Genomic DNA, 23,216 nt, shown 5'->3' on the forward strand with positions numbered 1-23,216 from the left:
TAAGACACTGGTTTAAAACTCTTACAAAAACCTTCTGGATGCTTATTCGAGTGCCGCGACTATAACGTTTCTTCATGTTTTTTTATATGTCCAGCAAATACGAAAAATGATTAAAAAATTGGTATATTAGAAACAAAATAAATTATAGTTGCCCGCACCTTGGTCACTTAACAAGGGTTTTCTGCTTGGGTCAATGGCTTTTACGGTCGTGATAGCATCGATAGTTGATCTTGCTCCCCGAAAGCCAAACTGCATTGGTGAAGGATCCCCTGCTGCAATGCTGACTTCTGTCAGCCAACATGGTAGATCAAGCATATTGACCAATATTATGGCGAATATGCTATGGCTTACAAGACATTTCTAATAGGACCACTTTATGCTTCTTTAACTCTCTGGAAAGGCTCCTTCCGTAAGACACTGATTTAAAACTCTTCCAAAAACCTTCTGGATGCTTATTCGAGTGCCGCGACTATAACGTTTCTTCATGTTTTTTTATATGCCCAGCAAATACGAAAAATGATTAAAAAATTGGTATATTAGAAACAAAATAAATTATAATTGCCCGCACCTTGGTCACTTAACAAGGGTTTTCTGCTTGAGTCAATGGCTTTTACGGTCGTAATAGCATCGATAGTTGATCTTGCTCCCCGAAAGCCAAACTGCATTGGTGAAGGATCCCCTGCTGCAATGCTGACTTCTGTCAGCCAACATGGTAGATCAAGCATATTGACCAATATTATGGCGAATATACTATGGCTTACAAGACATTTCTAATAGGACCACTTTATGCTTCTTTAACTCTCTGGAAAGGCTCCTTCCGTAAGACACTGGTTTAAAACTCTTCCAAAAACCTTCTGGATGCTTATTCGAGTGCCGCGACTATAACGTTTCTTCATGTTTTTTTATATGTCCAGCAAATACGAAAAATGATTAAAAAATTGGTATATTAGAAACAAAATAAATTATAGTTGCCCGCACCTTGGTCACTTAACAAGGGTTTTCTGCTTGAGTCAATGGCTTTTACGGTCGTGATAGCATCGATAGTTGATCTTGCTCCCCGAAAGCCAAACTGCATTGGTGAAGGATCCCCTGCTGCAATGCTGACTTCTGTCAGCCAACATGGTAGATCAAGCATATTGACCAATATTATGGCGAATATGCTATGGCTTACAAGACATTTCTAATAGGACCACTTTATGCTTCTTTAACTCTCTGGAAAGGCTCCTTCCGTAAGACACTGGTTTAAAACTCTTCCAAAAACCTTCTGGATGCTTATTCGAGTGCCGCGACTATAACGTTTCTTCATGTTTTTTTATATGTCCAGCAAATACGAAAAATGATTAAAAAAATTGGTATATTAGAAACAAAATAAATTATAGTTGCCCGCACCTTGGTTACTTAACAAGGGTTTTCTGCTTGAGTCAATGGCTTTTACGGTCGTGATAGCATCGATAGTTGATCTTGCTCCCCGAAAGCCAAACTGCATTGGTGAAGGATCCCCTGCTGCAATGCTGACTTCGGTCAGCCAACATGGTAGATCAAGCATATTGACCAATATTATGGCGAATATGCTATGGCTTACAAGACATTTCTAATAGGACCACTTTATGCTTCTTTAACTCTCTGGAAAGGCTCCTTCCTTAAGACACTGGCTTAAAACTCTTCCAAAAACCTTCTGGATGCTTATTCATTGATAACTTTACTATGCCATCCGATATTCCATTAGGCCTGGAAAATTTTCTGGTTGCCAGAGGTGTATATATTAATTTAATTCAGAAAAATTTCACTCAGTGGTGTAATTGTTACTGTCACTTCTTCACGTTAAGAAGGTGATCGCACTATTGGAAATAGGCGTTCAACAATTTCCGTAATTTCAGGACTCAAAGTAAAAGTAAAGTAAAAAGTATATATATTCTTGATCAGGATCAATAGCGAAGTCGATTGAGCCATGTCCGTCTGTCCGTCCGTCTGTCTGTCCGTACGTACGTCTGTCTGTATAAATGCTGAGATCTCAGGAACTATAAGAGATACAAAGTTGAGATTAAGCCAGAAGATTCTCAAGGTCCATATGCAGCTCAGGTTTATCAGCATCCTGCCTCGCCCACTCCAACGCCCACATATCACGAAAAACTAAAATCTCTGAAATTTCAGGAACTATTATAGATAGAAAGTTGAAATTTAGTATGTATAATCTTTAGATGCCAGCGCATCTTATGATGGTACCATTATCCGGCCACATCCATTCTTACCCCCACCAAGCTAAAAAGACCATTTTTTAGAAAAGCTGATACTTTGGGAGCTCTACTCTTGTTTTAACCTATTTTTGTCAGCTCCTTTCTTGCCGACGAACCTTGTTAGGTTATTATAGCGTGATCTATATGGCCTTCTTATGCCATCCGCTAGAATGTGTTTAACCTCTGTGCGTTTACAAATTCTGTCACCCAAATGGGGTGTTCCTTCAATTTGGAGTACACTGGTTCCCCATATAGTCTTATTGCGAATAGAATATTTATGTTGTGGGGTAACTTTTTTTTGAGCACTTAATTCAGATTAATTTCTTGTAAAAAACCTTAAGTGTCGTATGGAGTCATAAACGGGTCCGCTTCCATAACTGCAATTTGTAAGGGCTGCTTTTTTCTTGACTCCTGCGCTTTTGCTTGTAACGGATGAAATATATACAACATATTCTTTCTTGGGGAGACGTTAGATTCGATCCGGTTGTGTGCGTTAGTTATCCTAGGTTTGTTCCCTGGTCGACTTCTATATTCCTCTATAAATTCATCGACTGACGAGTTGTAGTCGACGTCTAGAACATTAGTTTTCCGTAAAAATAACAGACTTTTATTTGTAATATTTTATTTTCTACATTTGATATAAAAATGATTTAGAAATTAATAAAAAAAATTTCCCAGTGTAGACTGAAGTGAACTTTAACTGTTTTCTTTTTGCCAAACAACAACCTTACTTTTTTTTTATGTCCTGCAGAATTGCCTTTACAGACCCTTTTTTATTTCGTACTAATTAAGATTCAAATTATTCAAACAGCATATTTTCATGCATTTTTTTAGCATCTGATTCTTTTTTTATGTATCCTTCCTTTATAACTACTTTTTATACCCGTTACTCGTAGAGTAAAAGGGTATACTAGATTCGTTGAAAAGTGTGTAACAGATAGAAGGAAGCGTTTTCGACCCTATAGAGTATATATATTCTTGATCAGGATCAATAGCAAAAACTATTGAGCCATGTCCGTCTATCCGTCCGTCCGTCCGTCCGTCCGTCCGTCTGTCCCTCTGTCCCGTCTGTCCGTCCGTCCGTCCGTCCGTCCGTTCGTCCGTCCGTCAGTCCGTATGAACACTGAGATCTCAGGAACTATAGTAGATACAAAGTTGAGATTAAGCATGCAGATTCTTGAGGTCCCGGGACAGCGCAAGTTTATTTCAGCATCCTGACACGCCCACTCTATCGCCCACAAATCGCGAAAAACTAAAATCGCTAAAATCTCGGGAACTATTAGAGCTAGAAAGTTGAAATTTTAGTGGTACTATTAAATGGCCACACCCACCCATACGCCCACCAAGCTCGTATTTTCAAGAAAAACTGTTATCTCGGTAACTATAAGTGATAGAAAGTTCAGATTAAACATGTAGATTTTTATGATGCCCCAATTGTTTTTTTGTTTATCTGGCCACGCCCACCCTAACGCCCATAAAACCCGAAAAGCCAAAAATGCAAAAATCTCGGAAACTAAAAGAGTTAGAAAGTTAGGCTAAGAAATACGTATTTTAAAGAAGCCACTGCAACTTCCCGCGAGTTTTTATCCGGCCACGCCCACTCTAGCACCCTCAAACCGCGGAACACTGTGGCGTCTATAATAATATTATGAATGCCTTCGTTTGACCTTGTATAACTTATTTCTGTTAATATCTATCGATTTACCAAAGATTTTTCAAATTGGAACAATATTTCCCTACTTATGAAGAAATTTAGGTTATAAGGCTTCACATGGGCAGTGGGCCTCACATGGGCTTGGGTAATTTCCACTAGCAAAATGAATATTTTAAAATTGTGTAAATCAGTGACGGGTATCTTATAGTCGCGGCACTAGACTCTAGCGTTTCCTCTTGTTTTTATTAGGTTTTGTAATAATTTGTGTTTGTCTTTACCAAATTTAATGTTTTAATTTTGTATTGGGCTTGGTTTTTTTTAACGTTGAGTGCTAATTAATATTATTAATTTTTCGATTGTTTTATTTAATTATCTTATTAATTGTGAACTCTATCTAGTCATGTAGTGGTTATTGCCATTAAATTTAGTTTTCGTTTGCATGCGTAGTGTAAATAAGATGCTGCATCGCCGGCAAATCGAATGTGAGGCTCCAGAAAATGTTGCCATGAGGTGTGTTCAAGAATCACGCCACAGCCGATAATATAAGATAAGCGCATTCATTTGCATTTGTGCATCTCTGTTTAAGTTAGCTTAGCTAAGATTCATGTTCCGTTAAGGTGCCAATAGAATAGAGGGATGCGATCTGAATTCTTGCTACTTCTTAGTTATTGGCGTGGAAGCATTGAACGTAGTTAACTTATATATTCTTGATCAGAATCAATTGCCGAGTAGACTTAGCCATGTCCGTCATTGGACCTGTCCATATGACCGCTGATATCTCTTTAACTATAAGAGATACAATTTTTGGACTAAGCATGCATTTCTGTAGGTTCTTTCTAATTATGCCTACGAAGCGTATTGTTTTTTCCGCGTTTGCTAAGCATACATATTCATTATTTTCGGGTGTCTTCAGCTGTATTGTATGAGCAGGTCATTGAGGGTTGACCGAATAATTTTACAAAGGAAGTAAGGAAATCCTGATAATGGCCCCTTAAAATTGACTTATGATCTGTATTCTTATATGCATCTGCAAAAAACGGTAATAAGTTTATAGGTAGATGTCTTGATTACGACACGGTAAATCCTAAAATATTGACACTTTCTGAAGGGGCTATATTCATGTTAAAGTAACACGTTGATTTGTATCTGTGTAGTTTTTTATTAGTACCTGTGATGCAATGTTAGTCTCACATGGGCAGTGGGCTTCACATGGGCTTGGGTAATTTCCACTAGCAAAATGAATATTTTAAAATTGTGTAAATCAGTGACGGGTATCTTATAGTCGCGGCAGTAGACTCTAGCGTTTCCTCTTGTTTTTATTAGGTTTTGTAATAATTTGTATTTGTCTTTACCAAATTTAATGTTTTAATTTTGTATTGGGCTTGGTTTTTTTTAACGTTGAGTGCTAATTAATATTTTTAATTTTTCGATTGTTTTATTTAATTATCTTATTAATTGTGAACTCTATCTAGTCATGTAGTGGTTATTGCCATTAAATTTAGTTTTCGTTTGCATGCGTAGTGTAAATAAGATGCTGCATCGCCGGCAAATCGAATGTGAAGCTCCAGAAAATTTTGCCATGAGGTGTGTTCAAGAATCACGCCACAGCCGATAATATAAGATATGCGCATTCATTTGCATTTGTGCATCTCTGTTTAAGTTAGCTTAGCTAAGATTCATGTTCCGTTAAGGTGCCAATAGAATAGAGGGATGCGATCTGAATTCTTGCTACTTCTTAGTTATTGGCGTGGAAGCATTGAACGTAGTTAACTTATATATTCTTGATCAGAATCAATTGCCGAGTAGACTTAGCCATGTCCGTCATTGGACCTGTCCATATGACCGCTGATATCTCTTTAACTATAAGAGATACAATTTCTGGACTAAGCATGCATTTCTGTAGGTTCTTTCTAATTATGCCTACGGAGCGTATTGGTTTTTCCGCGTTTGCTAAGCATACATATTCATTATTTTCGGGTGTCTTCAGCTGTATTGTATGAGCAGGTCATTGAGGGTTGACCGAATAATTTTACAAAGGAAGTAAGGAAATCCTGATAATGGCCCCTTAAAATTGACTTATGATCTGTATTCTTATATGCATCTGCAAAAAACGGTAATAAGTTTATAGGTAGATGTCTTGATTACGACACGGTAAATCCTAAAATATTGACACTTTCTGAAGGGGCTATATTCATGTTAAAGTAACACGTTGATTTGTATCTGTGTAGTTTTTTATTAGTACCTGTGATGCAATGTTAGTCTTTTTTTGGTTTTTTAAGACTTTGTCATTGAAGACTAATCACTTGTAATCATTATAAGCTCTTATTTTTTAATATTAGTTACTGAAGACGGCAATAACTTTTATTCTTACAAATATAGTATTCTAAGATTAATATTAATCCAACCGGAAAATTATTTTGACTTTTTTAAGGGGCTATATTTATGTTAAATTATTTGGATTTCCTTCCTTCCTTTCATGGAAAATTATTCGGTCAACCCTCAATGACCTGCTCATGCAATACAGCTGAAGACACCCGAAACACTCAGATCAGTTGAAGACACCCGAAACACTCGAATCATTTGAAGAAACCCGACTAACTCATCCAAAAAACATGGGTATTTCAGACACTGCCTTCATTTGCTATGAGTGTGTTGGGTGTCTGTGCAAGAGAGTACTGGGTGCGCAAGTGCTTATTCGAAATGAGCTGTGCAAGAAACCCACTCTTATTTTAGGGTGCCGATCATACTCTGAGTGCCGAAAAGGCACAAATGATTCGGGAGCACTTATTGTCTGGGTGTACCATTGCCGTTCTTTGGTAGGTAACCTACCGATTTACTAAATATTTTTTAGATCGAAACATTCCCATTTTTTTAAGGAAGATATCTTATGAGGCCCTACTGTGCAATAACGTCACCGTCAGTTATTAAACATGCTTGTGATAAAAAGTGGCACTGTCTCAATTTCTGTTAGCAAAATAATTATTTTAAATAAAGTTACATTTAATCACTTTTAGCTTTTACTGGCTCAGAGCACATACCTTGACTTTCATTGAGATGTCCTTGTGCCTTAAGATTTTCCACTTCAGCGTTTACAAAGTACGTTAATATATATCCCACAGCGAACATAAAGCCAATTGTTCCTAAAAGGGATAAACATACAAGAAGGTGCTCTTCTTCAATATTATCTGATACGTAATCCACTAAATATCGGAAGCGCGAGATCCATTTACTTAACAATCCTTTTGAGTGTTCGTCAAATAATTTCTGAAAGTTAATAAATATTTATATTTAAGCAATTTTGCAACATAATTACATACCTGCACAATAGATTCATATTTGAATCCTTCGGAAGATTTTAAAAGCCTTTTTAACGTGTACGATATGTCATTTTCAGTGGAATTTGTTAGATTTCCAGCTACGACAGTATCATTTCGTTTAGCAACAAAGACCCATTCGTACTTTATATGTTTATTATTTCGTCGCCAAATTATGACAATTTGTAAAAGACTTTTCTCAAATGATCCTTTGGAAATTGACTGAACAAAATTTGGTTGAGTTTCCTGAAATCAAAATTTTCTTCTTTTAGAATTTCTAATTTTTTAAAACATTTCTATGAATATGAATTCAAGCTTTCTAGCCAATTTGAAGCTACTCTTTTCATGATGATCAATATTGTAAAGCTCTTGGCTTGACTAACACATTTTGTAAAAGGTTTTTGCTTTCTTGAGGCTAAAAAAATCGAAAACCTTTAATAACCGATAAGTTTATATATATATTATATATATGAAACTGTTATTTTTGTTATCTCAATATAAGTTTTATTTTAATAAAAAGAGAGGAGAAAAATAGGTAAGCAAGATAACCCAACATTTTATTTTAAACGGCTGTTAATTTTTTAAAACTTTTCCTTTGGAGACTAACAACAGGTTGTCAAAGCTTAAATATATAATTAACAGTATTTATCTAACAGGTGTTTAAAATATGAATATTGCTGGGCCGGGCAGTCGTTTCGTCGCCATGACTAGGCTCCGAGCGAGATTGTTTGGATGTTCGTTGAGTTTTCTTCGGTAGGTCTCTTTAAGACTTGATATTTGGAACACAAAATTCTACGCGAAGCGTCAACCAAAGACGTTAGCAGGAAGGTAATATTTTATTGACAATAAGCCATCGGAAACCAGCCTGATTAAATTTTTCCTGCCAGATTAGTTTTAAAGAAACTCAAAAAGTGTAATATACCCGGCATATTCAGCAACCCACCTCTTATTTAAAAATTCAACCTATTCCCAAGACAACGCAGTGCAGTCAAGAACCACATCAAATGCCTATCCGGGAGACCGACGATTTCTCAACAACATCCGGACAGCGACTTAGTCATAAAAGAGAAGACTATAATACAACAAAATGTAAATGGATACTGTTAGATTAACTTCTCGTTTTCGATTTTTTTAAGTGTTAAGAGGGGAGCGGGATTTATTAAAGCTTTTTCGCTCTGACGACTTCGGCCACCGTTCTCCTTCTCATTTATTATGTCGATGAACATAAAACAAATATAAAATAAAAAGTAATTTTTTAATTAACATTATTATTTTTTATGTGGGTGGCAAAAACATCCATTGCGACAGTTTCCGAAAGAAAAAACATTAATTCAAAGGTGATTCGGGAGAAATCGGAATAAAGAGAGCATTCTAACAAATAATTTTAATAAAGTAAGATGGATGCGCTAACAAGTATAATTCTTACATAAATATTTATAAATAAAAATACAGGGTAACAAGAAATAACCCTCACAATTTTTGACGCAATGGATTTCAAATGCGTTATGATGCAGCCCTTATACAGCCCAAATATAGCCATTAATATATGTTATATTATATCTACATAATAGTTGTGTATCTGCATTTTTTCTCAAATATAGTTCCTTAATAAGTTGTGATGAAAAATGTGAGTCCGGGTAATTTCTTGTCACCCTGTATTTCTATACATTGTAATAACTAATTAACAAAGTGAATCGATTTGGACTGTTTACATTTCTTGGTGTTATTTCCGCTTGAGTAAAAGTCGTATATATATATATATATTTATATACATATAATGCATTTTTTTCGCTCACGTTTTATAGTTTAATACAAACTTAAATTTTTAGTAAGCTAATAATGCTGTTTTTAAGGTTCTTTGTTAATATATCTGCAATAATCTATTTTGATGAAAGATACTTAAAAAAATCTGCCCTTCCCCACATAAATCTATTACTATTACTATCTATCTATTTGTTTTGATTTTGAATTACGTACGGGATTCTTTGCCAACTATTGAGCGCTTAAATTATCAGTATCCATAACTGTTGAATCTATTATTCTTTCAGATTCTCCGTAACGGATCTCCAAAATAAGTGGTCTCTATAAAATCGCATTCTTGCATGCGAATGATAAGGGCATATATTACAATATAATATATTCGGCTACTTTACTAATGAAAGCTACTATGCTTTTTTTCAGATTACCAAGATATTAGTCCTCCAGCTAGATAAAATAGGTATCCTCCCTATGACTCTCTATTAGTTTTACCGCCTCTCCAGTCAGGGTCCACGTAAAACTCCAAATGCTTATTGCTCATTGCTTATTTTGTACCACAATTTTATATCATCCCTCCTTGTCGCATGTGATTTGGAATCCTGCATCCAGTGGAGTTGTAGCTGCTCTACAATCCTTAATGCGGTGACGCTGAAGCAGATTCTCAATATATAGAGTTTGACTCAGCATTATCTCGCCCAATTCGCCTCCTCGCTGAAATTCCATTCCAAGAAACATGTTCAACTGCCCATGATCAACATATTCGAAGGACTGAGATATCGGGCTTTTTATGCATATGGGATCATTTTTATCTTGGTAAGCTTTAATCCGGTCTTCCGCTTGTTCAAGAATAAGTGCAAGATGGGATCTATAGTTCCACTCTTTGCTGGACTGATTAGGGCCGTAAATAGCGTTCTTTGGCGAGATTACGCCGGCCGCATGATCTTTGTCTAGAAATTCTCATGGTTGTTTCATGTTATCAGTGCCTTTTAAATTAATATTTAGATAAGCCGTACAGACATCCATCTGGTGCAAATGTAGTTTAAATTTTGCAGCCAGGGCAAGTATGAAAGAAATGCTTTCCATTCGACAGACAGGCGAAAATGTCTCGAATCAATTAATTTATGGTCTAACAGGTTGTTGCTCAAGACAACTAGCAAGCTAAGTCTTGGTGACAACTGTTTAAATCGATTGTGGTGCCCACGATGTTGTACTGCATCCAATAATGGGGCATGGCTTCAGACTGCGGTGCGCATACTTGCAAATTCACCCAAGTACCTCAGAAACGTAGCCCTACTAAGTGATCTGGATATCATGTATCTGGATTTGGTCTCAAGTTGAGTTATATTCTACGCTGTTTCGGTTCAGAATACACAAATTTCCCTTGCAACGGACCGCCAAGTGATGGTCGATAAAGATGACCGGAACTTTCCGATTATGGTGTAGAAACGAGATCCTTGAGTTTTTGAAGACCTTCAAGCTAATTACTGCGGCATTGGAACATAGCCAGCACCTTCCATGAACACATTTATGTTGACGATTTGTTGACAGGGGCCGAATGCCCCTGATTGCGCAGAAACACAGATTGAAATACGCAGACGCTTCCATGAGAGCATATGGAGTGTTCGCATGCATTACGCTGAGGGTTTGAAAGTGGCGTTACTGGCAACCATATCTAAAGTAGATCCCCTCAAGACGAAAACTTTGGCTCGCCTTGAACTGTGTGCAGCTCACCTTTTAACAGATCTTCTTAATCGTGTAAGATCATAAATCTATTGCCTAATAAACATCGATTTTACTTTTGTAAGAGAAAATTTTAGAAGTTATCCAATTAACCAGTTTAATAACGGCATAGGCCAAGTTCGGAAGCGAGACCGTATCAACGAATATTCAGAAACTAAATCTTTTTTTGCAGGAAAATTAGATTGGTGCTTTCCGACATTGATACGAGTTGGTTGTAGGTTATTGTAGGTTATTGCTATCGCTAGACTTGCAGTTCGTTGAATCTTTCGTGTCGAATCTGCACGTTACGAATTGTCACGCTGCATGCATGCAGGGGGGTGCCAAACTCGAGGCCCATCTGAGCGCTAAGCGACCCCAGCGTCGGCGACGCCTTAACCCCAAGGCACCTTCAGTCTTCTCTTCGCTCCCGGACCAGATTAGCCTAACCTGTTTGCAGGGAAGGCGCAATGTCTTGTATCAAGAACAGGTTTTGGCTGCGATGGTCCCGGGAGTACGTATCGAGCCTGCAGACGCGGCCCAAGTGGAACCAGGAGGTCCCAAACGTGGAAGTGGAAGCACTCGTCGTCGTGTAGGATCGGGCTCGTGGTCGGTGCACCGAGTGGAGGACGTGAAGACAGCGGAGGGAACATAAAGGCGCGCCATTTATAGATTGGCGCTCCAACCGATTCTGTCCTGAAGGATGTCGTCCCTTCAGAGGGGCGGTGTTCGTTCAGAGATTGGTTTCTTCCAGTGTAAAGAGAAGAGCGTGACCCAATAAAGCTTTTCGCTCAGGAGAATACAGACCCCGCTATTCCTCTCCTATCTTGTCTTCATCTCTGTATATAATTAGTTGAATAAAGTTAGTTAAAATTCGAAATTCTATTTTCCTATCGTCAGCACGTACCGTGCCCTTTCGACAAGAATAAATTCGCTAATTCCGAAATAACATAATTAAAACCAAACACACAAAATATTGTTGCCGCCACAGTGGTAACAGGCACCATTAGAACGTCCAGAGTGCTCCTGTGCACTCGCACTCGTTTGCTCGGGTCTGATTCTGGGCCAGCACTGCAGTCAGTACGATGAGCTGCGGTTCTCAATCGCATCCATTATGACCAGCCGATCGTTCAAAAAGGATTCCAACTCCCTGTAGGATGGAACGGTGGCACCACTTCCTTGATGGAGTTCCCAAGCGTTGTGGGTGTCCTTTGGTAACCTTGATGCTACGTAATGCGCCAACCAGTGTTGCGATTTCCCATCCACGGCTTGTACGGCGGATTGCAGCCACTCAAACATTGACCCGGCTTAGCATCGAGCGTATTAGATCCGTGTTGTCCCTTTGAAGTCTGGGCAACGCGTATATGGCGTTCATATGGTGAGAGAAAACGAGACGAGGATTGTTGTACCTCTTGATCATCATTCCCCAGACCACTGAATAGTTTCCTTCCGTGAGCTGCCGGATGTCGTTATCGCTATTTGCTGGCAACGATTTCTTGAGAAAGAAACTTCTTAACACTAATCAAATTGCTGTTGTTGTAGAAACGGACATCTGCGGCATATTCAGCCGCACTTTCGCGTCGGCGCCCTCAGACACTGGTGGCAGAGGCACACTAGCCTCTGGTCCAAGCTTGTACTAATCCTCAGCGAAAGCTCAATGGGCATCCATGTACCGTTCCTCCAACTTCGACTGGAAAATCTTTGTTGCATTGGTCGAATCAGAAAATCCTTTCATGTTCTCTAGCAGCACGTGTTTCTTCAAATAAATCCTAATTTTCCTGGATTGCGAGTCTTTCCTAAAATTTTGCAACATTTAGTTTAGGGCCTAGAATCTAGTCCATGCTAATTGACTAACTGCTCCAAAGTCGGAGTCGAATTAGCCTTCATGTTGGCAAGTGTGAAATACAAACTTCGCGTGAGTTACAGATGATGTGTTGCAGATGACATCACCTCCACCCAAACCGCCTCTGGCAATGTCCCACTAACGGCGATGCCGTTCAACCCGGGCATCGAACCGTCGACGTATGTACCCCCACTCTAAAGTTATTTTTCATATGTACTCAGAGTGAGAATAAAAATCAGTCTGATAACGACACCAAAACAAGGCAGATCGTATTTATTAAATCCAAATCGAATTTACCAACCAAAAAACCAAACAGAAGACAGCCCATCCCGGGCCATCGGCATAATTAGCGCAGTCGGTTGCTAAAAGGCCAAAAGGATGGAAATCACCAGGATCACCGTACTTATCACTACGTAATAATTGGGTAAGCCAAGGGGCAAAGTGGAAATGAGGTAAAAGAAGAAGAGAATACATAGGGAAACGATTATGTGTCGACAAAATAAAAGTGAAAATAATTAAATACAATGCAAGTCGGCGAGTTAGTGAGGCCAAATAAAAAAGTATGTGCTTGTTTACCAACTAAACCCTAACAAAAAAAAATATATATATATGTAATTGTGACCGTCATCGCCGATTGGCACAAAATGAATCGCGCATTATTATAAATTATCGAATTAAAATATCCCAAATAAAATCGTACAATGAAAATTTTATCTTGCATCCATCCATATCAACCGCGACCACCAATAGCTGACCCAAATTAATAACGGATGCGCACATTCAATTTTCTGGAGCCTTCACAAACCCTAAATTAACATTCGCAACATACACCCACGCAAATAAATTAGTTATGTTTTCGTGGCCGAGTACTCCACTTATATGGATTAGGGGAAGAGGGGTTACCACTGACGTCGGCCTTGCTCCGGGCTTTTCGTTCTTTTTTTTATATATTATATATATTTATATATATGTATATGTGGGAGCGTGAGTCCGGGAGCCGACGACGACTCGGTCGATTATTCTGGTTTCCCTTTCTCCGACCTCTTTGCCCACTCCTCTCGCCACGGTACCTGATTCGTTGGGTCTCAGACTCGACAAGAGAAACTACAGAAACTAAGAAAAATACAAACTCGGAACTCGCTGACCAAAAGGAAAAACAAGTCGTCAACATAATCGAAACTCCTAATAAAATTATATTGTGCCATTGGCATTGCACTTTAAATTATAAATCAAATTAAAATTTTCAAAGTTTTCAAAAACTTTACATCCAAAACTTTTTTAAAGAATTGTCCAGCAAACCACTTTGTCCCAAGGTTACCTCTTCTCAAAAAAAAAAAAAAAAAAGAAACACACACACTAATATTGTCTGCCTAACAGATTCTCAACATAATACTATACATACACCAGTAACTACTATACACTAAAAAAAATTTACTTATACATATACCCATCTTTATATTTACTATATGCAAAAACACACTTATCCCCTACATACTAAGGAAGCTATTTTCAAAAATACATATAGGAACATTCATTTTTCTACACAAAAAAATAGTTCTTATTAGAGCACATAATATAGTTCCGAAGTTAGTATACTAAATTTAATACATTTTTTATTAAGAAAATACGTATTCTTTTACCTGATGTCAAGGAAAACTATTGTACAAAAAACAAAATCCAGACTTGTTCTCAGAAGTAGTACTAGCTTACCTGAAATTAGAGAGTAAGAAATTTTTTGATAGAATCTGCCTTAACGCCTTTTTGGTTGGGCTACGGGATCCGCTCAGGAAGGTCATCCGAGCCCGAAATCCGAGAATGATCGAGACGGCTTATGAGTGGTGCCAGGCCGAGCCAAATTGTATATATCAGAAACAAAACAAAGCACAAAACAATTCAACTCAGATCGTAATAGGCCCTATCAAAGGAATTCGTATCAAAAAAACTCTGGCAGAAGTGGTAATTACTCCTCTAACACCTACGGGCAGGATTACCGCGGAAATAATTATTCCTCAGCAAACCCGTTCCGTCAAAGCTCAAATCAAAGCCAGTATCGTCCCAATAACAACAGACAGAATAATGACAACAGGGCAGGGGGAAACAACTGTGGTCGTCAAGGTAGCAGCACTTCCCAAAGGGGTGCGTCCAATTTTAACAACATTGACGACATCGAAAATTTTCAATAAGAAGCCTCAAGCGGCAAGTCGGTTACATAAAAAAACGCATGGCCTGTCTTACCCTTACATAGTTATTACCTTGTCTAAATAGCCGCAACCATTAAAATTCCTCGTGGATACCGGTTCCACTTATTCTTTCGTCGACCCAAACCTTATTCCGCAAAACGCTATACAGGAATTAGAAAACAATGTCCTAATCACAACAGTCTTGGAAAGCTATTCACTGAACTTAATAGATATTCTACCCATACCGACGGAATTTAAAAAAACATGGCGAATTGCAGTTATTAGTTTTTAAATTTCACCCATAGTTTGATGGTCTTCTTGGTATAGATTTCGTGGCTGACAGAAAAGCCAAAAAAATATTGAAGTACTTTAACTCGAAACCCCTTTACAGCAATTAATATAATAACCGAAATTAATAGAGGAACCGACGTGCTTTTTATCCACCCCGAAAGTAATAATATTATAAAACTACCAGTTAACCTAAACAAAGGCGACTTCCTCTGCAATCCTTTAGAAATAGACAACAATCTCCACGTTTCCAGGGGACTTTAAACTGCCGAAGACGGCCAAAGCTTCATAGAAGTAACTAACGACTCCGAGGCTGGGCAAGTCCTTTGTCTCGACCAGCCACTAAACGTGAAACCCGTTATTTAACAATAGAAAAGGAGCTGTTATCAATAATCTGGGCGGCTAAGTACTTTCGTCCATATTTGTATGGCAACAAATTCATAATCCTTACTGATCATAAGCCCTTAAAATGGCTACAAAATTGCAAAGGCCAAAATCCTAAACTCCTGCGTTGGAAGTTAACCCTTTCCGTGTATGACTACGACATTGTTTACAAAAAAGGCTCTCGAAATGTGATCGCAGATTCTTTAAGTACAATCGAACCGAACACACTTGTAAATTACGTTGATCCAGGTATTTTAGCCAATATTTCATTAAAATTCATAAGCCACACCCCTCCTTGTAGTAATCACCCCATTTAAAAAGAAAACGGACACTTATAACAGAACCATCCTATACCATAGAAAAAGCGACAGATATTTTTAAAATTCATTTTAACACCAAACAAGCCTTTGTCTGTTTATTAGACTGACGAAATTCTCGAAGTAATACAATAAGCTTACTTGAAATATTTCGCAGTCTGTATAAGATTTCAAGATGTCTCCTTTTTCTACACGAACCTTTTGACCCTGACGAAACCGATATTTTGACAAGAACCCACCACTCAAACAATAATCATAGAGGGGTGGAAGAGATGTACCAACACCTAAAAAGAGTAATCTACCCAACCTAAAAGCTCTAATCTCTCAAGTAATCCGAGATTGCGAAATCTGCCTCACACTAAAGTATGATAGGTGCCCCCATAAACCTCCGTTTGTAATACCAGAAATTCGGAAGAGACCCCTCGATATAATACACACGGATATATATACTAATCGATTCACTCTAGTACCAATTTAACCCCATTCGAAATCTTTAGTGGTCGCACTCACATTTTTGAGAAAACAGTTAAATTTGATAACGAACACGATTATTTACTAAAGTCGAACGAATTTCGAACTACACTTTATCCTACATTGAAACAACGCATGGACGAAGCAACAAAAAGAGAACAGATCGACGAAACAAGAAGTGGACAGATCCCTTCAATTTATCGGCTGGTACTTCCATTTTTCGCAAAGAAAATAGGAAAAAAAATTTCCCCTCGTTTTAGTAAACGCAAGGTTTTACGAGATAGCGGGGTAACTTTACGCACTACAAGACAACAAAACCAGCACAAACAAAAAATAAGGACGATCATACTACAAACTAATGGCACACACACATAAAAGACTTCACGCTTACGATATAATTTTACAGATTACAGATTATAGATACACCTTGTATAAAAGTGGGTGAAGATTGCAAAACTTCTTTAACATCGAATATCACTGAATGCCTCCACAACTGGAGTGGAAAATTTGAATTGCATCTCGAGCAAGATCTTCAGTGGATCTATGCTTATAAAACATGATAATTGCTCTATCTCCGCCAATGGGTCCAAATACGTCGAGGCCGCCACTACAATAATTGACGACATCGAAATAAACCTGCTACACATCCAGAATTGGACTTTAATTCCCATAAACTAACCCTCCAGGTACTACACCTCAGCAACCTGGAAAATCGATTGGCAGTTACCATCATAAAGGAAAGTGCCACCGCTCACCTGTCAATCTTATACAATCTTATACTTGACGAGCGTAAGAGAGGGCGTGGCCTACGGGAAGAGACGGGCATGGCTTAACCGACTTTGCAATTGATACTGATCAAGAATATATCTACTTTATAGGGTCGGAAACGCATCCTTCTACCTATCACATACATATCAACGACTCTAGTATATCCTTTTACTGTACGAGTAAGGGGTATACCAAGATTCTCCTCCCGAATTGGAAAACTTCTTGCGTCTATTGTTATCAAAGTTATAATCTTTAAAATAATGTGTTTAAATTATTTGTTAACAAAAGGATATAAAAAAAATTTTAAATTATTTATCAATGAGACACTGGTTACGTTTATAAGTTTCTTTGTCACGATTCGGCAATATATAACCCACTAATTTTATGTACAACTTTCAATTTGGAATTAGCACTTGTTTTATTTAATTTAGAATTTTTTGTTTTTTTTTCAGCCCAATGCCAAAGTAATTATATCTCGGAATTAATGTTATACGAACTGATAGCGGAAAAATATAATGGATTAGTTCGCCTTGTAAAGCCAAGATCCAAACATTTCTTCTCATAACCGCTTTTCAAAATTGAAATAGACTTATTCAATACTTTCATAAGCCGGTTTGGCCCATTAGAAAATCTAAAATATTACTATTTGGGCACATAGATTAACCTGGTTTACGGAAATTCTGCGCTTATCATTGTGTACAAATCAAAAGTTGGAAGTTAATCCACGAAACTGTGTTGGTAATGTCCTAGCATTATATGTTCATAAATACTTTTGAATGTATTAAACATCCAGAATCAGTTCGGGGACCAAAGGTATGTTTTATTGTCAATGAAAATGTATAGCTTATTAGTAAGTCCGATTTTTTTTCCTTTACTTTTTCCCTTACTATCGGTTAATATATCGGTTTATATATACTATTGTGATCGAAGAATCGATTTGCTTTTTGTTTTTAACTTACGGAGTAATAATAAGTAAGTAAGTAAGAGCAGTAACAATAAGTCTATACATATACTGGGTTAGTCTTGATATACCATAGAGATAAGCTTATCCTAGGCGAAGGAACAACATACCAGGAAAAACATACACCCTTTCACAATAGTGGCCACACCAAACTTACAAGTATAAACATTAAAGTATAACTTAATTATGCATACTAGCGCGTCTGGTAGTTCAAGATTTAGGAGAGCATGTGAAGTCACGTCTCAAGCGCTCAGTTAAACGCATTTTTGATCTCCATGGTCAGCACCAAGCAGTACTCCTTGCTGCCACCCTTCCATCTGGTACCCTGGATTGCCCTTGAAGCAACATCTATCCCTTTTGCGATAGCGTCGATTGTCGACCTCGAAAGATAAACGGCTTCCCGCAGGAAGACCAATTTTTGGTTGAAGACTCTTACGAAAGCTACTGGATGCTTATTCATCGCAAGCTTCATTGCGCTATCCTGAGAACACGTCTCTGGCTATTGGCAAAATTATTCTCAGTGGCGCCATTGTGACAGTCCCTTGCTCGCGCTTATGACGCACTGCTGGAAGAGGTGCTTTTATATCTACGTCATCCAAATTGCACTTGGATTCGAGAGGTTTCGCATGCCTTAATTTTTATACCCATTGCTCGTAGAGTAAAAGAGTATACTAGATTCAATGAAAAGTATGTTACAGGTAGAAGGAAGCGTTTCCGACCCCCCCCCCGAAGTACATATATTCTTGATCAGTATCAATATCAAAGTCAATTAAGCCATATCCGGCTGTCCGTCCGTCCTTTCGTCCCGCGCAAGTTTTTTTCAGCATCCTGCCACTCCCACAAATCAAGAAAAACTAAAATCGCTATCAGCTCAGGAATTATTAAAGCTAGAAAGTTGAAATTAAGTATGTATAGTCTTGAGATGCCAGCGCATCTTATGGTGGATTATACGTCCATTCCCACTCTTACGACCACCAAGCTCAAAAGACGCTTTTCGAATTTTGTAGAAAAGTTATAACTCTAGTAAGTAAGTAACTAAGCGTAATAGAAAGTTCGGATTAAGCATGTAGGTTTTTATGCTGCCCCAAATGCGAATAGTTTTTTTCCAATCTAGCCAAGCCCACTCTAACGCTCACAACACCCGGAAAACCAAAAATGCAAAAATTTTGGGAATTATAAGGGCTAGAAAGATAGGCTTAGGAGTAAGTATTTAAAAGGTGCCACTGCAACTCGACACGAGTTTTCATCCTGCCACGCTACTCTAACCCCCACAAACCGCGGAAAATTGTGGCGTCCAAAATATTATAGTGGATGTCTTCGTTTGAATTGCATAACATATTTTTGTCAACATCTATTAATTTACCAAAAATTTTTCAAATCGAAATATTATTTCGGTATATATAAAGACATCAAGGTTATAAGGCCTCACATGGGCAGTGGCGTAACTATCAGTTTCTCAAAATGCTTTCTCTGACAATAGGTGGCGCTATATTATAGTCGACTATAGGGTTTCTTCTTGTTTCTACTACGATTTTGTATACTGAGCACCATGGGTTGTCTTCGGCCTAGTCACAAAGGTCTAAGAAGCATTTATTCTTTCTATGTTCAGTCATTTTAGTGTCCTGCGTTTTTCCGCATACACCTGCCTCGTACCCTCAAGCCTTGAACGACTGAGCGCCCTTTAATGCAAGCTTTTGGCCCGCAAGCAGTCCCTGCGTGAATATATGAATGAAAAATTGTGTAAAACAGTAACGGGTATCTTACTCAAGCGGCACTCGACTATAGCGCTTCTTCTAGTTTGTATATATTACTCGGCATAATTATTTTGACGAAAAACAAATGGTGCACGTTTTTATGTTACTTTTTAGTGTTTTAAGATAACGCAGTGAATTTTTTTGGTTTCACTTAGTGCTAGTACAAACTTAAAAATAATGACTTCAGCATTTTGTGTTGGGTTAAGAATTTTGACAAGTACCTTTTTATATGAATACAATTTTTTATACTTAACATAAAAGTAAAGAAAAAAACATTTTAAAATATTTAATACCCTTTGGGTTCTATAAGTTTTTGCAGTCATCTTTTCACAAGAGCGGATCCGCTTTCACTTGTATTTAAATCTGGACTTTGAAGTGGCCAGTCACCAAAACTCCTTTAGATTATGGAGATATTCCTTTGCGAGAGGTAGTCTTTTGCTTTTGTTATATATGGCGTGGCATTTGCTTTATAGGTTTTAAATTTAGATTCTTTTATCGTCAACGGAATGAGCGCTCACTAATTGGTCTTAGCAGCCACATTAAATGGATATTCTGCCGATTAAGGCTTCAAAAAATTTTAATTCCCGTACAAGGACTTGGTCTTAACTGAGCTGTTTTGAGCTAAGCTTACGCATGTCATTATGGTTCAGCTTATCGATCTCGCATTTTGGGACGATAGGTGGGATCACGAGAGCAGGAGGGAGAAATGGGCAGAGGCAGTCGACTTCGGTAAACTAGAGAGCACGAGTTACCGGTGATGTTTTTCCAATGACATCACCTCCACACAAACCCCTCGGGCAACGGTCCCCCCTCGAGCAACGTTCCACTAACGGCGATGCCGTTCAATCCGGACATTGGATCGCCAACGCAGCGGTCTCTGGATGCCGAATGTTATAAACAACTGGGTCACAGGCATCCGGTCGAAACCGCTACTAGGAGTTTTCGCTTACTCGACAAATGTACCCCACCCGCAAGACAAAGCTTCTTTATGTACAAGATCGAAAATAAAAGTCAGTCTAGAACGGACACTCAAAAGCAGAAGTTGATCTTAAGCCTCAAGCTTACATTTATTTGAACATAAACCTATTCACATAATTGGCGCAGCCGGTATTCGGACCAAGGATGGACTTCATCAGGATCATCTTAGTAGCAGCTATGTAATAATTTGGGTAAGCCAAGGGGCAAAGTGTAACATTGAATCAGTGGAAATAAAAGAGCAAAAGTTTTGACCCTAAATTATGTGGTTGTGTGGCAACAAATTTTCAACAAGAAATATATGTATAATAAATTAATGTGGTTGTGTGGCAACAAATTTTCAACAAGAAATATATATATAATAAATTAATGTGGTTGTGTGGCAACAAGGAAAAATATATATACATATGCATGTGTGTAATAGATTAATGTGGTTGTGTGGCAACAAAATAAAATACATATATAATAAATACCCATATTGTGTTTATCAATTGTTGATCAGCACAGAATGCACTGCACATTAAATGTGGTTATCTGTATCAAAATATGTATCTATATAAATGTTGACCATCAATCGCTGATGGGCACAAAATGCATCGCGCATTATTATGGATATATATGGTAAAACTAAAATGTGAAAAAAAAAAAAAAAAAAAAATTTACACATCGCAAATTTTTCTTATGTATCTATATAAATTTTGACCATCGATCACTGATGGGCACAAAATGCATAGTGCATTATTATGGATATATATGGTGAAACTAAAATGGTTTAAAAAATTACGCACCGCAAATTTTTCTTATGTATCTATATAAATTGTGACCATCAATCGCTGATCGGCACAAGATGCATCTCGCATTATTATGGATATATAAAACTGGAATGTTTACAAAGAATTATACACTGCAAATTTTACTTATGTATCTATAAAAATTGTGACCATCAATCGCTATTTGGCACAAAATGCATCGCGCATTATTATGGATATATAAAGCTGAAATGTTACAAAAAAATTATACACTGCAAATTTTACTTATGTATCTATAAAAAAATTGTGACTATCAATTGCTGACTGACACAAAATGCGTCGCGCATTTTCATGGATACGTACAAACTGAAATACTCAAAACAAAACGTACACAAAAAAATTTAATTGCTACAATCACATCAATCGCGACCCTCTGTGGCCGACTCACATTAGTAATGGCCGCACACATTCAATTTCCTTCGACCCCCACATACCATATATGCACATACGCAATATACACCCACTCAAGAATATTGTTTATGGCTGAGCACTCTACATAGAGAAGGGGAAGGGGGGCACCACTCGCCTCGCCGGTACTCCAGGCTTTTCGTTATTTTATGTTTGTATAAATAAGAGCGTAATCCGGGAACGCCGACGACTCGTTGAATATTTTTTCCCCTCCTCTTCCCATGCCCTTGCCATGAAACCCGATACGATTGGGCCACACAAACGCATTGACGAAATAAAATAACTTTGTATTTGTTTACATTGTTGCCATTTTAATTACAATTTAAGATTAAAAAATCAAAATTCAACTTCCCAAAGAAACACAGAAAAAATCTTATTAATCATTATACTCCAAACGAATTGATTGAGTACTTTGCCCCATGGTTACCATAACATATAAAAAACACACACATACACTAATTATACAATTTTACAGATTCTCACCGTAATACAACAACACAAACATTAATAATTATTAGTAAGACATATATCCAAATTTATTTACACGTAAGATTCACTATACACAAAAAGAAATTATTCTTATTAAGGTATATACACCAAAGAAATATACATATTAAAATTTTTTACATACAATTTACAATATTTTTTGCACCCCTTCCTATAAAAGCGCATCATATTCACCAAAAATATATAATTCAAAAAATCCATATATATATATAGATACATATATACATATAACTACCAAATCTTTAATTTCGCAAATACGTATTTTTCCCCATCTAATGTCAAAGAAAACCATAGTAGAGAAAACTAAAACTAGACTAGGTCTCAGGAGTAGTACTAGCTTACCAAATATCAGGGAGGAAGAAATTTTAATCATGGATTCGGGTCAGGGGAAATATAATATAATAATAATAATAATAATATAGGAAATGCTGGCACCATTTTGAACACCTCGACAACCACAACTCTAAATACCACTCTGAACCCGACCGATATATTAGCCTTTGTCAAGCAATTGCCTACTTTTGAGGGGACCCCAGGTATATTTATTTTGGACACCAAGCTAGAATGGGACAGTATCAGGGAAAATCTGAAGCGTATGTATGCTTGCAAGAAGACAGAACCAATACTCATCGCCGAAATTCAGAACCTTCCCACTAATTTGTCCCTGGGTAAATTATTCCTTGAAATCACTAGACTCCGTAGCGAACTATTGTCACTCCCCGCAGACCCAGATTACGGAGCAAGTGTAACATCAAAAAGAGCTCTGTATGATGGAATTTGCCTTAACGCCTTCATGGTTGGGCTACGGGACCCACTCAGAACGGTCATCCGAGCCTGAAATCCGACAACAATCGAGATGGCGTACGAATGGTGTC

General features: G+C 37.7%; 1 protein-coding gene across 1 annotated transcript in view; it reads right to left on the reverse strand.

Moving 5' to 3' along the window:
* The window catches only part of LOC108111893 (dnaJ homolog subfamily C member 16), a 114,507-nt gene that overhangs the window by 34,625 nt on the left and 56,666 nt on the right, over window positions 1-23,216 (reverse strand). The window contains exons 5-6 of the mRNA XM_041817719.1: window positions 7,206-7,448; window positions 6,927-7,152 (exon numbers count right to left, since the gene is read on the reverse strand). Coding sequence (XP_041673653.1) covers window positions 6,927-7,152; window positions 7,206-7,448 — 469 coding nt within the window. The remainder of the gene's footprint in view (window positions 1-6,926; window positions 7,153-7,205; window positions 7,449-23,216) is intronic.

Source organism: Drosophila eugracilis, unplaced genomic scaffold (genome assembly GCF_018153835.1).
Source record: "Drosophila eugracilis isolate 14026-0451.02 unplaced genomic scaffold, ASM1815383v1 contig_1864, whole genome shotgun sequence".
NCBI lineage: Eukaryota > Metazoa > Arthropoda > Insecta > Diptera > Drosophilidae > Drosophila > Drosophila eugracilis.